Source organism: Taeniopygia guttata, chromosome 4 (genome assembly GCF_048771995.1).
Source record: "Taeniopygia guttata chromosome 4, bTaeGut7.mat, whole genome shotgun sequence".
Lineage (NCBI taxonomy): Eukaryota > Metazoa > Chordata > Aves > Passeriformes > Estrildidae > Taeniopygia > Taeniopygia guttata.
In genome coordinates, this window is record NC_133028.1 from 46111093 (window position 1) to 46127300 (window position 16208).

Sequence of the window (16208 nt, forward strand, 5' to 3'; positions counted from 1 at the left end):
CATAACCATGAAATGCTGGTAACTTCGGGAGCTTTTCAAGGAGCTCCCTATTTTTTCTTTGTTAAATGATATTTTGTTTCATGCTTTGAAAATACTAGAGAAAAATACACAGAGCACTCATCAGTAGAGGATTCAAATCTACTAATATTAAATGACACTCTACCTCCTATTCTTGGGAGCGAGGGAACCAATACTGAAACTAAATTCAAACTGTGGATTGAATGAGCTTCATTTAAGCTTAACTGCTTTTCCCAAAAAAAGCTTTATCAAAGCCATATTCTTTCTTAATTCTTTCTTGGTCTGTTAACATTTCAGCTACTAGGACTCCTAACACAGTTTCAATGTTACACTATAATCTGAAATATTTAGCATTAAGAAGGAAACCTACAGCTATGTAACATCTCTCTTCAGTAGAGAAAGCAAGCTGCAGTCTGCTTTCACAAGTCAAAACTGCATGAAGTCAGAAAATTCCCAGTTTAGAAAGAAAATCAGACCAAATCCTGCACAGACTATTGCTCTCTCCTCTGCAGAGCAAGATATTTCATTGGGAAGGTACTCCCACATCTCCAATCTCTTCCATGCTTCTCTAACCAGAAAAGGAAAAAGTATCTTTGTGAAAGATATTTCAGAAATAACATATTCCTTCAGAACTGCATGAAAAAGCTCCCTTCTGAGGCCACTCACATGAAAAACCACACAAATAAACCAACACCATCCCCTAAGTAGTGTTTTTTTCTGTATCTCTCAATAGAAACAAATAGCTGCTATTGTGAGGACTGTGGTAACCAAATTAGAAAAGCTACAAGAATGAGTGACAGTACTCAACATTACATGTACACACAGTGAACATGAACAAGCCAACAAGAGCACAAGATTACTTGTATTTCCCAGACAAATCTGGCAGTTCACTATCTTTCAAGTAGCACCTTACCTGTATTTATTTGGTTGTTTACTTTAGGAACTGATCCGGTGAGATTCCTGCTGAGGTTGTCTTGCACAGCCTGAGCAGATGAAACAGTTGATAATGTTGTATTATATCCCATGGGAACGTGCTGTTGAAGGGAATGAGGTACTGATGTACTCTGGCTAGAAAATGCATTTGTCTCTTTGAACTGTCCAACAGCAGGTAGACTCTGAGAGGTAAATGTCTGCCCATACACACCTCCAGCAGCCACAGGAGGATAGGAAACATTAGGATACATGGCACCAGAAACCACGGGCATAGCATACTGATCAGAATTAAGGGGAAATCCCTGAGATGCAACTGAAGAGCTGACAGAAGTGCTGTAGTGATTATCAAATGCTGAATATGACTGCTGAGCACTCACATGCAAGTAGGAGGCAGATGATACTGCTCCTTGAACAGGTCTGTCACTGGAGCCCCCTGAATGGGGAGGAGTGTTGTTGTACAATTGATGTGACTCCTGTGCATTCAACACGTTGCTACCCACAGATGTCATTACATTTTGTGCTGGTGCTGAATAGTAACCAGGGTAGTAACTGGCTCTGTACTGATTATCCAGATGTGAAGCAGCAGCTTTATTGGGCACTTGGGAATAGTGTCCTGAAGGCGCACTGTAGTTTGGAAGATGTGAGCCATAGCCAGAGGGGAACTGCATCTGACTCTGCATAGGACCTGAAATGAAGAGAAAACATCACACATATTAAAGGGGCATCTGCTAGTAGTCCCAATGGACTTTGCGCTTGAACTAACAATTGCTTTCTTCTTTTCTATTTTTGAGTTTGAGTCTCATCAGTAGAGAGAGAATAAACCAAGAATGCCCGCAAATATAGTATTTGAGTAATGCAAATACACAAAGAAGTAGTAGAAAAATGGATTGCTTCCATTCTTGAAAGAAGTTTCCATGCCAAGATTGTTCACCTCTTGTCTGTATTTTGAATGTTTTTAAGAGTTTATAGGAGGTTAATATTTAAAAAAATAGTGGGCAACCATAAGCACCAAACTGATATTTTAAGTGTTTGAACACAAGAGTTTGCCTTACAAGAAACTGCCTGATTATGGAAACTGAAAAGCTGCAGTCAAATCAGTACGTCAATACATAACAATATGGGTATTCTTCTTTACAAGTCTTCAATACAGTGACCAAGATAAAGAGTTGCAGGACAACTATATTTGTCTTCTATGCCTTATGTATTGTGTTTTCAGGAAAACAGATGTTTTATGAAATTACAAAGTATTTGACAATTGTCATTTGACATCATTTTCATTTACTGCAAGATACATCACGTGTAAGAGATGTTGGTATCAGAGAAACTGACCTCTGGTATCACTGCAATTGCTGTGCAACATTAGAGGTTAATTACATACTGGCCCAGCAAGGGTCAAACAAGTGCTTGTCTGCTAGAGACCAAATGTTAACTATATCCAAACTGATTTTCTCAGCCAACTGCTCAATGGGAAATCTCAAAGTTCTTCCTCATGAACCATTCCTTAACCCCGTTTTTATTTTTAGTGAACCACAGATGCTTCTCTGCAGATAACTTGCTTTCTTAAAATTCTCACACCCTATTGCTTACATCAGGCAGAATGACTACACCATTATTTCCCAGTCCCTGACCAATAAAAACATAAACACAACACTCGCCTACTCACAAATTAAATAGCAGCTGAGGTAATAATGAATAGTTGATTCCCCTGTTTATATTTACAATGATTACAAACCTTAAGCATTACTTCCCCTGTCTTGAAATTCTGAAAAATCACTGCCCTCCGAGGAACCTCTAGATGTCCTATGATTAACTTGCAAGGCAATGTTAATAATGAATTTGTTAACAGAGTCCTAAAAGCAAGGAACATACTGCCCAAAATTGCTTTCTGGTAAAATTAAGAATGCCCTTTCATAACTGACAGGAAGTTGAGTAGAAGAGAAGGGAACTAAAAATTGCAGAACAGTAACTTGGACTGCTGGATCAAAATACAGACAGGCACTTGGGGGAAAAGCATAAAGAGCTTTAAAAAAATTATCTCGAGTTTTGAAGAAAGTATGTATGAGCTATGCTTCTGATTCACCTTCTTCTTGAAAAAGTGGGAGCTACTTTATAGAGCTGTGTAGTTTTTTCTCCTTTAAAGGAAAATGATTTTGAGTTAGTAAGCCATTAACAACTTTGCCAGACTTTTGGCCTACTTTTTAAAGTCTGAATAAGCAAACCCAAAAATACAGCAATAATTTACATGTGTCAAGGTTTATGGCTTTAAGCAGCTATGCCACCTAAGGTGGCAAGAAAAGATTTTTATTTGAAAATATAATGTGCATCTGTTCTACTGATATATGAAGATTTAAATAACTAAGCAGGTATACCTTAGAAACTGGTTTAGGAGGACATGACTCCTAAATAAAAGGTTGCATATCAAATAATCTACTGCAAAGTCTTCTAGTATCTAGCTCTTGTTTCAAAATACACATCATAAACAGAGATTAAATTACCAACACAAGATATCAGTCTCTATATGATAGAATGTAGAGTCCTTTTTATTCACATTTTTAAGTAGAAATATCTATAAACACACAGATTAAAACCTCACTGAGACAGATAACATTTGAAAAATTATATTGATTTCAAGCTGTAGGTCCTTTGAAAGCAAGTTTTACAATTACAGATGAAAGATTATTCTCATTATCTGAAGTGAGTTTTTTGTCCATTTGATTACAAAGACTGTTAGTAGAAAGTAATTTTTGTACTGCAATTAGTAGCTGAAGCTACTAATAGTGACTAGCGAACTAGACAGTCTTCAACACTGGAAATCAGAACACATCTTCAGTGTAATTTCCAAATCTGATTAATTGCACAGCCACGATGTCTCAGGTCATCCTTCCAAAACACCTGACAAATATCTCAAAAAATTCCATAAAGGAGCTGAAAGCCTCAGCTGTACACAGCAGTTGTATCTCTGAAATATCATCTCTGCAATAAAAGCAGTGCACCTCTCCTTCTCCAAACAAATTAACACTTATTATATAAAGTATGCAATTATATAAAGTTACAATGTGTAACTACACAGACATTAACAGGTGAAACCCAAAAATCCTAATTCTTTTTAAGGGAGGGATGAGCCACAATGCAAAAAACTCCAAACTCCCAGAAAAAAATAAAAGGAGCTGTGCTATGGCTATACCACCACGTGAATTAGTAAGGTTTTGTTTGCTAAGGTCACATTTGATTTTTATGTCCATGCATTCCCTCAGCAGCATAATTCAACCATCTGCCATATACCCTACCTACCCCATAGCATATGGGTATATGCATCCATGAAGTCTATGGATGCTACACCACCAAACTGCCTTTCTATCTAAATCCACCTGTGAGCTTTCCAAAACTTACCCACCTCCAGAAAAGACTCCCACAGCCTCCTCACATGTCCTTCACACCATAGGCAGGGGGTAAAGGCCCCTTGTTTACTGCTGGCAAACAAACCAGCGGATGAAGGTGGTGCTGAGCTCTCACTACAGCTCAGTCACAGAACTGGTGTCTCCTCCTTCAGGAGGATTCACATAGCTTCCCATTTTCACAAAATATTCAGAGGTTTCCCATCTTTCATGTCTCTGTTCTCTTTGTTAAATTGACTAAAACAATCCTCAGTCTGAGGAGGGATGAAAAAGCTGAACAACATAATAATGAAAATTTTGCTTCCGAAATGCCAGTAGAAATACCAATAGCAGCCTTACAAACCAGCTGTAGACAGCACCAGAAAAAATTCTTCGAAAGAGTCATGGGAATTCAATACAATTATTCTCTCAGTGCTGCATTTCAATACATTAAATTGTTAGCGCTAAAGTCCTCCATCACTACTGAAGAAATACATCATCCTTCAGTACTGATTTAACAAGAACCATTTTGTTATGCTGAAATTAGGAAATAGGTCATTTTCCACTTAAATACAAAGCCACTTTCAAGACTACGAAAAAGGCTTCCCAAACTTGCAAGAGAGAAGGAAGAAGAAAATACCATACACTCAAGAAGTTACTTTTAAAAACTCAACAAAACAATCACGCCTAAATTTAACAAAAACTGAAGTCTCCAAGGATCTCAAATGGACTTGGTAATTGAACCAGGCAAAATTCACTAATAACAAACTTGAACATCCTTTTTAATATCACTCTATGTATAACAGGTTGCTTGCTTTCTGCAAAAGGCACTCTCTTTCATTAGATGGCAGCAACTACATAGTTTTGCCTGAAAAAAATCACATTTTATCAAATTAAAACACAGAGCATTCTAAAGGAAAAGATAAACAGTGTTTTCTTTCAGCCAATACAGAAACAGCTCAATTCACACCAGGATCTTATAGTTAAACTCCACTCCAGTGACATAAAATTAAATTTCAAAAACAGTGACAATCCTGTTCATGAAATTTAGTTTCTATCATACAGTACGTAACTTTCCACTAGCCTTTTGCTATTGCTATTCCCCTCTACTTCCTCTCCTATTTCCATCAAAAAAAAAAAAAAAAAAACAACCCCAAAAAAAACTCCAAAACCTCAAATCCTGTGTTGTAACTTCAGGAGATTAGCACTCAGACAACAGACCAATCAAAATGAAAAATTCAGGGTTATTGACTAATGTCATCAAAGACATCTAAAGGAACACAAAACCCCAAGTTATGCACTAAATATTTAAGACTGTTATTGAACACTGTATACATTTCTCAGAACTAAAGAGCATTTTGCAGAAAATAAATGGTCTATGCCCTGGTTTTACACAAGCTGTTTCTATCAATATTAGCAGCAATATGGAGTTAATGAATTAAAACAACAAATAGTAATGATGGCTCTTTAAAATTATTAAGCTAAGAACACAAAGAGAAGATAGAATGACAGCTTCTATTTGTTTTTGTAAAACACAGGTTATTCATGCTGTAGCAGCTGTATCCTGATAATGACATGTTTTTTGATTAAAAGCCATGTAAACTGTCATGTTCTGAACAATTTTTACAAACCTCAGCATCACAATACCAGTTTGGATATAACTGAGGCATCAGTATCTCCTTAAAACTTAGCATTTATTTACCTTCATTTTCTTCAGTGACTGCCTCAACACCTACTGTATAGGCATTTATGCGCTTAGCCCTTAACTACCCTTTTGGACACAAGAAAAATTCTCAAGTAAAAAATTTTGTAGGTCCCTACCCTGCACAGAAAACACACCTGTGCAGAAAATGGCACGACTACCAAAGATTAAACAGTATGAACTAGAACTCTATGCAAATAAGAGGCCACATTCAGATACCAAACGAATATTACAAGGAGATTATTATATAGGCATTTTGAAGAGTTAACAAGGTGTGTCAATAAAGAACTGATTTTATAGCCACCAATTTAAAAATGCGGAAGTGTACACTCATCGCTTTCATTCATACTACAGTCAGTATCACTCCCTCCCTACCTGAAATGGGCGCCAATATCTTGCGACTTCAAACTATTCTGCCTTTGTTTTCCAGTGACCCACATCTCACTGGTCCAGTGTTGCCTGTTCAGCTCAAATCCCAAGATCCAGTTGTGTGAACGCCTACCCACACACAGCTACAAAGTGAGTACTCTCGCCCCTAATACGCGATTTTCTGCCCATTCTCACGCACGACTGTCGGCCTCGAGGCCTGGAGGAGTCTCGGCCTCCAGAGCCTTCCTGAAAGGCCACAAAACAGGCGCCACGACACCGGGCACATCCCAATCCGCGAGGGATAGGGGTGCGGGTACCATTCCCCCCTCCCGGCCCCTCAGCGAAGCGGGAGAGGCTGCCCCTTCTCAAGTTCTTCCCGCACACAGCCGCGGGCCCCGCGCTATCCCCGCGGTCCCGCTGCCTTTCAGCCCAAGGGCCTCGCTGCGCGCCGGCCGCACCGCACCGCGCCCGGGAGGACGGCAGAGCGCGCAGGGAGGGCCCGGCACCCTCGGGGGCCTCAGCCCCGCGGGAGCGGCGCGGCTCGTCCCGGGGACCCGCGGGCGGCCCTTCCCGCGCCGGTCCCTCACCGTTCTGGCAGCGCGGCGCGCCGCTCGCAGGGGCCGCGGCCTCCAAGGAACTGCCGGGCCCGCCCGGAGAAAACGCGGCGGCGGCGGCTGCGGGCCGCGGCGGCAGCCCGGCGGGCGCGGACATGGCTCCTCGCAGCGCTTCTTCTCTGCGTCCCGCTCCCGCCCGCTCCTCTCCTTCCTCCTCCTTCTCCGCCGCCCCGATCCACCGCCGGGCGCCGAGCGAGGCCGGAGCCGCGGGAGGGCCCGAGCGCCGAGCGCGCCGCCGCGGCCCCGAGCGCCGCCGCCTGCAGCGCCCCCCGGCGGCGGCTCCGCCGTGAGGCCGCGCCCCGCCCGGCCCGGCCCGGCCGCGGAGGGTGGGACCGGTCCGGCAGGGAGGGTATGGCGGGCAGCGGGTGGGCCTCGGGTCCCGCCGGGGATTCAGCTCACCCGGTGCCGGCGGGAACGGCCCGTGTGACGGGGAGAAACCCCCGGCCCGCTTAGTCTGTGTATGCAGGGCTCTGTGCCTCATCTGTGACTCCGTGGGCAGGCCGGGGCAGGGCGAGGAGAGGGATGTGGTCCTGCCGCTCTGCTCGGCCTTAGTGAGGCACATCTGGAGTGCTGTGTCCAGGTCTGGGCTCCTCAGCACAAGAGGGACATGGAGCTCCGGGAGTGGGACCAGTGGCGGACAACAAAGATGATTGAGGGGCTGGAGCATCACTTACCAGGAATGGCTGAGCGAGCTAGGCTTGTTAACCTGGAGAAAGAGACAACTGAGAGAGGATTTCATGAATATATATCTAAATATATTTCTATATAGCATATAAATACTTCAACTAGGGATGTCAAGAGGATGAAGCGAGGCTCTTCCTTGTGATGCCAAACAATAGGATATAAGGCAATGAGCAGAAACTGATGCACAGGAAGTTCCTCCTGAACATGAGGAAGAATTTTATAGTGACTGTGCACTGGAGCAGATTGCTCAGAGAAGTTGTGGGGTTCTCTCTCACTTCGCTATCAAGAGATGCTCAAGAACCATCTGGATGCAATCCTATGCCACGTGCACTAGGGTGACTCTGCTTGAGCAGGGAGGCTGGACCAGATGAGCCACTGTGGTCCCTTTCAATCTGACTGACTCTGTGAGGCTGCTCCATGTCCCTGTCTCAGGGCACAGACATGTACATATGCAATACATGTCCTTATTTTGCCTGAGACATTTTTGTCTGTATAGATAATATATGCTATTTTAGGTATAAATGTACCCTGGAACACACAGAGAGGTAATGTGTACTGCACAGGGGAAAAGGACTCACAAGGTGAGGTGAGGTGAAAGCTCTCTCTCTCTGTAATTATTCTTGTACAGACAGAAAAGCCTTAGTGAGATGGGGTGAGCTGAGGCAAGGTTTTTCTTTCAGTGTTAGGAGTGCTCACTGTATTCTATCAGTCTCCAGTGTGGATATATGCTATCTATTGAGACAGGCCTTCACAAGAAATGGCAAAGTGAGATAAGGGAAGACTTCTCAGTCTCTGTGCAGAATATATACTTCATATTCTCTAAACAGGAAGGAAAGTGCTGGGGAGCCTCTGCCATGGTTTAACCTCATCTAGCAACTGAGCAATACACAGCCCCTTGCTCACTCCCTTTTCTATCCGGCTGCAATGGGGAAGAGAATTGTAAAAGTGAGAAAACTCATGGGTTGAGGTAAAGTCTGTTTAATAGTTAAAGCCAAAGCTGTGCACACGAGCAAAGCAAAACAAGGAATTCCTTCACCACTTGCCATGGTCAGGCAGGTGTTCAGCCACCTCCAGGAAAGCAGGGCTCCATCACATGTAATGGTTATTTGGAAGACAAACACCATTGCTCTGAATATGCCTCCCTCCCTTCTTCTCCCTCACCCAGCTCTATATGCTGAGCACACCACCACATGGTATGGAATATCCCTTGGGTGAGTTGGGATCAGCTGCCCCAGTTGTATCCCTTCCCAGATTGTGCTTGTCCAGCTCCCTCCCTTGCTGGTGGGGTGGTGTGAGAGGCAGAAAAGACCTTGACACTGTATAAGCACTGCTCAGCAGTAATGAAAACATCTCTGTTTTATGAGCACTGTTTGCAGCAAAAAGCCAAAGCATAGTCCACACTAGCTGCTGTGAAAAAAATGAACTCTATCCCCTGCCAAAACCAGCACATCCTTCCCCACTGGCTGCTGTTGACAAAGGATTTCTGTTCAGTTTAGCACCTTCCACAGTCTAAACCACACACTAAACCATTTTGATTTTGACTGTTTGTCTGTCTCTATCACCTATCATTCACTCAGACACTACTCAAGACTGGGCTATCTGCTCAGGTTTTTTAATTAATTATGCAAAATGTCAAAAGCACTATAATATACTAGTGATATATATTGTCAATACTAAATCCAACAACACTGAGTCACCTTTACTTTTTGCATAAATTTGACCAGTCCCTTCCCTGTGTGTTTGCTGCGCTTCCTACTGGTTATTATGCATGTCTGTCCTTAAGTACTTCTTAAATTTCTTTGCCTGTATGCTTAGCTTGTGGCCCAGCTCTGACTATTAGAATTATTACAAAGCACACAGGGCATCTTTTAATTCTGCAGTAATTGACTGTACTGGAATGTTTCTCAGCTTTCACATCCTATGAGACTATGTAGAGGTGTCTAGTGCTGGCCTCTATTAGTCCTTGGATTGTAGATCCATATCTGAAAGAAATTGTTTCTTTTCCATGACCTAATGAAGTAGGGCAAGAAATAATGGGCTCAAAATGCAGCAGGGTTCAGGCAAGCTATTAAGAAATAAACATTATTAGGATACTAAAGGACTAAGTGGCATGGGAATGGTGTGACATTGCTGTAATAGAAGGAGTCTTAGCAAGGGTTACACAAACATTTTGTGAATCTGACTGTCAACCAGCAAGTGACCTCCTGAAGTCCCTTCAGGGCAGTGTTGTTCTGACAGAGTTAACAAATTCTGTGATTAAAGTTGTTCTTCCTTCGTTGTAACCCTTGTTTTCCCCTCTGTATAACCCATACTCCGTCCTACACAAAGCACTTCTGAGAAATGATTGCATGACAGCAAAATAATTCAGATATGTGGACAAGCAGCTCATTTGTCTTTTCATTCTTAATGCTCTTTGAGAAGGTGTGTAACTGCTTCCTTGTACTACAACTGTATTTTGTCACAACATGCAGCACATATGAATCTGTGTTTTGACAAAGGTTTTTCCTTTCCAACGTCTCATTTCTCTAACTCCTGGTACTGTGAAACCATGAATACATCCTATATCTCAATCTCTGAAAATTACACATCAATTTAGGATCAAGCAGAAGTAGTTATAGATCATTGTCCTAAAAGCAAGAGGAGTCAGCTGGGAATTTTCACATTTTTTTTAATGCTTTTACAAAACCTTTTACATGGCTTGATCAATTATTTTCTACAAACAACAATGACACTGTGGTTAAACCATTAATTTGTAGGAAATACAGATGAGTTGGCAGCTAGAGCACAATCCCCTAATGGAAATTCACCATAAACTCAAACCCATTAATTTCATTTTCCTCATTTATAATGAATCTGAAGGCATTAGCAAGAAATGAGTATTCATGTCTGTTTTTTATGCTACCATGCAACAAATAACACAAGAGCTGTGTTACCTAGGCCATTGCTTTCACCTAGTCTAGCAACAAGCTTATTACATGAGTAATACATTCTTTGGCCAGTTGATGGCTTGATTACTAACAGAAATATTTTGACCTTTGTTGGACACAAAAAAAATCCCTCTGCCATTTGGGTTTGCTGAACAAATGTGAAAGTGCATCTTGTTACCTCTAACCTGGTAAACGAAGCATTAAATTTCTAAACCTAGAAAAAAAAGGTAATTTTTATGTGGAGGAAAACCTAGGAACAAATAATTATAAACTGAGTCAGAAATAATTTCAAACTTTAGCATAACTAACCCAAGTTTCTTCTGCTTTGTCACACACTTCAGGGGGAGAATGACAAAATTAGGTGCTTTTATAACCTCCATCAACAAAATATAGCTGTGGGTCACTCTTACTAATAAATTTTTAATTATTGTCCTGTATTTCTAACATGAACTGGGCCACTTCAGTGCAAAGCAATAAGGCTTCACATTTCCAATTGCGTTAACATCATTGTGTTTGTGTAAGTTGCCTCTAGTCACTGCAGTGTGATTGCTTTCCAGAATGAGAACAGCAAATCAAGACTCTTGATGTCACCGTGAAGTGTGTCTCTGCTTGGGTGACCTCTACATTTGACTGACAGATAAATCCCTGCATCTACTGGGTGAGAGCTGTGCTATACTTCATTTGCAGCTGACTAATTAGCAGAAGAGGCCCCAGGGTAGTCATGCTCCACTTAAAATAAAAATCTTTCAAACTTCTAAACTCTTTCAAATATCACATCAGTTGTGATGCGGCTCAGTTTTCTTACATATGTACAGATTTACTTTTCATGTTATTTATTTTGTTAATTATCCAGATAACTCCAGAGGAGTTTTGCATCTCAGCAGTGAGAATGTTTGTCTGCCTGAAGCACTTGGCATGCATTATGGCTGGGTACACAAGACTGAACTATTCTTCATTTTTGTTTTGTTTTTTTGCCTTTCCCTTTTTTTTTTTTTTTTTCCCTCCCCTGGGGTATTTATACCTGTAATGGAAAAGGCTCAAAAAGCAGCAGGTTCTACCTGGGCGTGGTTTCACCAGCTCTAAGGAAAACCTTACACATGCATACTCTTTTTGGACATCATGTTTCCCAATCACTATACAAATTATAGGATAAAAGGGTCTGCTACTACCAACATAATAGTGGTAACCCAGCTACTTTTGACTACATTGGCATCAACAACAGTCTAATTGTCATCATCCTAGGGAGGCTGTAAATTATGTAAAATAATTATTTAGCTCTTTGCTGGACCAAGGCAATGAGCTCTGCTAACTGCTACAGCTGATAGTTGCTGGTGATGGGTGTTGTCTCTGCTCATACTCTAGTCCATAATTTCCATTATACCTCTTTATATCTGGATATATGACATAAATTCTCACTTAAATTGGTACTCCTGATTGGCAATTATGCCTGATAAGCCTATTGAGTAAATAAACATATACATCTGTATCTAGGCTTGTAATATTCCTGGGTGGTTTCATCAGCTGCAAACTTCAGTCTATGGCAACAGTACTTAGAAATCACCAGGCAAGCTACCAGTAAGGAAGAGCCTCAGCTGTACCCTGAGATCGAAATATTTTCATGAAATTATGTTCAAAGGGAAACTCTAGCTGCAAGTTTTCCTATGACCTTGGGGCACAGCTAAACAAAAGCAAGACAGTCTGGGAAATTTCTGTAGCTGATGTGCCACATCACAGCTGTAGAGGCATAGTGATGCTGTGATCCAAACTGACTGAGTTGAAGCTCATGAAAGCCTTTCAGTTTTCAGCTATCTAAGTTTTATGATTTTCCAGTAATTTTTACAAGATCTGTAAAACTAATAAACCCCTGAAAGATTTTACTCTCTGGCAGTTTGATATTTTAAAGTTTTCCATTAAGAGGGAACAATGACTCATCTAAACCACTGGAACTGCCTTTTTCTTCCTGTGGCTCCAGATGTAGCACTTGCACCCAAAGCAAATCTTGCCGTTACTTCTATGAGAGAAACACTCTCCACATATGGGAACTTGTGTCCAAAAATTGTTTTCCTGGATGTATGTCACTGATTCCCCATGTATATTTTTTTATATAATCAGTAAGAAACCAACAGACTCAACCAGAAGACTTAGTTCCTCCTCTGCATTATCTGACAGCACAGGCTTCACTGTTTATGTCCATCACAGGTCCTGAGGAGCTCAGTCACATGGTAACACCCTTGGCTTCAAAGGATTTCTCACATAAACGATGGCAATGAGACAGACTCATGTGAACTGTGGATCAAACCATCCAAAACTAAAATAGAAGATAATTAAATGATTGAAGCACACTTAAAAGTCCCATGCTGTAGATTAGGAGTTTAATGCTGTAAACCTCAAGTACTTTGTAGTAACAATTTATAAACTCTGGGTTTTTGTGCATATTTGAAATAACATAAAAAGCTGCAATTGTGTCTGTCCTTATCTGAAGAGACTGCTGTCCTCTGAAACGAATTGAAAAATTCCTCTCACAGTATTTGGCAAGTATTCACAGTATTTGGAAGCTTGTCATGCCAATTAAATATCACGGACAGTGGCTGACCAAGGCCAGATTTTGCACTGACTGCCTTTGCCCCCTCATGAGATCAGCTAGAGGAGGCACATGAAGCTCTGTGCTGGTAGAAAAAACACTGCTCAAAGGCATCACATGAAATGAAATGTTTTCTCTCTACAGCAGTACCCCATCAAGTACCTCTTATTTAAGGTCAGACTATTTTCATGAGTAGCAGTGAGTTGTTTTCAGCCAAGGGAACCTGGAGAATGATTTTCAGTGTGCAAAAGAATAAATAAATATTATTAATAAGAAACTTATGAATTGATACATATAACATTATATGAATGAAAAAAATTAAACAGCAATGGTTAGTTTCATTTTCAAGAGCAAGCTAAGTAATAGCATTCATGGAGAATGACATGTTTACTTATAAACTTTCCAGACATGTAAACTGCTCATCTGAAAAATACTTCTGGGCTTCATAGGTGCATTTACTTTTTTTGGTGTTGAGGATTTTTTGCAGGACAGTGGACACATTCAGCAGCTGCACAATCCAGCCTTCTGGTAACAAATTAACCAGCTCAAGAAACAGGGTCAGTGAATCCTTGATGACAAGAAAACAGAAGAGGAGTCAGAGGAGTCAACAAAAGTTGTCAGCAAAATTCAAGAAAGTAAAAAAGAGAACTCGGTGTGGGCCAGACGACCAAAGCAGGGTGCATGAAGAATCAGGTGATCCAATTGGCATTTTATTTTAGAAATGTATACAATTAGGATTAACCAATCATATATTAGAGACTCATGCACAGCAGAACTTATTATAAATATAGTCTTCTGTACAATAAAATTGGCTTCGCTTGATCATATTGATCATGGCAGGATGTCCCATTTGTGATCCTCCACACTGTATTTTGGTGTGATACTTTTGCTTTAAAAAAAAGAAGTGAAAGTAGGTCTCTACTACCTTATCTTTTTAGAGCAGCTGGTGCTGTGTGGTTTCACTTTGTACTAGAAATAGTGCAGATTCAAATCACACCTGCAGGAACCATTTTGTATACAAAAGAACAAGTAGCACAATTTTTGTGCATTGTTTTGTAAGGAAAACTATTTTTCTGTTGATGGTTGCTAGGACTTGGGACAGCAAGACATTGCTGCTTCTTAGTTCATGGTGAGAAACATGTCCATTTTTCTCCTCCTCTGAACTATATCAAATTGCTTTCATTGTAACTGAGGTCCCAGGTTGGGACTGGTTCTACAAGTAGATGAAAATTTGCTGACAAATTATTTATTTTATCTAGTTACTTAATTATTTAATTATTTACTTAATTATTTACTTATTTTACTTAGCTGAAAACAAGACAGCTCTGGCCTGACAGCTCTTAGAAATGTGATTGAATATTTTTCAGTTTCAAAAGCACTTTCTTTAGCATTGTGCCTGCTGTGTAATGCAGTATAAAAAAAAGGTGATAAAAGGAATGGTAGCATGTTAAATGCAACTCAGTGATTCATACTGAGTTCAGATCCCCTTGCCCTCTTTCTCCTTGATGTCAAAAAGCCTTTTTTTTTGTCATATCAATGTGACTCAAAATATCTGTTTATCTATTTGCATTTTGGCCAGATGATCAAACCAGCCATTTTCTTGAATCCCTTTTAGTATTTAAACAAGTGTGCTTCAGAAACATGTGTCCAAAGTTAACCGTGTGTCTAAGTGCCCTCTAGATTAAGGATGTTAAACAAATGTCTGAATATGTACTTGTGTAGTTTCTGAGAACAAAAACAAAAAAAATTTTCTGCCAGAAAAATCAACTGGACAGGTCCCATTCCCTGTGCTTGCTTGTTCCTAAGAGTTGGGGGTTAGATGATGTTTTTAGAAGATAAACTAACCTGATATGTTCTGAGGTCTGTGAAAGTGGGAGTAATCACATTTGCCCCTGAGAGTCTGGAGCTGTTCAGGAAGCAGCAAAAAGAGTGGTTTTTTTTTTTATTTCCAGCTCTAGGCTAGACTTGAACAAGGCAACTGGGGTTAAACTTAGCTTTCCTGTTCAAAATTTCATGCTGTTAACTTCCTATAGCTGTGACAACTTCTGTTGCTCTTGTTGCACAGTGTTTGATTGTACACACCAGTGTTGTGTCACAGGAACAAAACCTTTATGTTCCTGTGGGGTGGAGAAAGCAGAGAAATTGAGGGACATCTTTTCCCTGCTCCTTGGAGACCCATCAGGAGATGAGAAACTGTGCTCGAAAATTTTATTTTACTATTCCCAAAGTAAACACATTCATGAAGAGTTCTGGTCAAGCTCTGTGTGGACCATAAATAAACTGCCCTCTGAGAATAGTTCCAGGTATTTGCATTTCCCAGATGCAGCTGTTGCCAACAAGGATTCTGGTAGCTCTGGACATTAATCTGTCCCCAGGATTCACATCCAGGACCAGTAGGATGTCCCAGATTTTAAATAATATTGGAACTGAAGCAACATCACCAGTGAAACTGGTTGCTAATCATATACAGGGGCTTTTATTTACCTAGTTTGACAGGTTGCACAATACTAAAGAAAAAACTTATTGCCCTGCAATCTCTGCAGCTGCTTCCTTACACTTCATAAAGACCCCTTTATGAAGTGGAAGGAGAGAGAAGGAAGAGAGATAATCCTTCTCCCTTTGTCCTGCACTGCATTCTTTGGGCTTTGTGGAAAAACAAGAGAACCAGTTCAGATTTAGATTTAGATAGAATTTACTTACCTAGGAGAATACAATACAGGTAGGGAGACAGGCAGAGAGGATGAAGAGCTTTTGTTGCTTTAACATATCAACATTTAACATGTTTCTAATTCTTAATTCAGACTGATGAAATATTTAGTTATTTTCAGGCCTTTTTTTGAATGCTACTTATTAAGCACCTCCAGCATCCAGTACCTTTGAAGATTTCATCCCCTGATTCTTCAAGAGTGCTTAGTCTTTCTGGGTGCAATGAAAAAAGCATTTTATCTGCCTTTTCTACTTAACAGTGAAATCAGTCTACATTTTTCCCCCAACGCCCTTCATCTT

General features: G+C 40.7%; 1 protein-coding gene across 4 annotated transcripts in view; it reads right to left on the reverse strand.

Moving 5' to 3' along the window:
• SEC24B (SEC24 homolog B, COPII coat complex component) overlaps positions 1–7548 on the reverse strand; it is a 45360-nt gene extending 37812 nt beyond the window's left edge. For 3 of the 4 annotated variants that reach the window (XM_030271600.4, XM_030271599.4, XM_030271598.4), the window contains exons 1-2: positions 6984–7548; positions 932–1636 (exon numbers count right to left, since the gene is read on the reverse strand). In XM_030271600.4, coding sequence (XP_030127460.4) covers positions 932–1636; positions 6984–7491 — 1213 coding nt within the window. In that variant the 5' untranslated portion in view covers positions 7492–7548. The remainder of the gene's footprint in view (positions 1–931; positions 1637–6983) is intronic. The other variant, XM_030271597.4, reaches the window with a different exon arrangement.
• Between the last annotated feature and the right edge of the window lie 8660 nt (positions 7549–16208).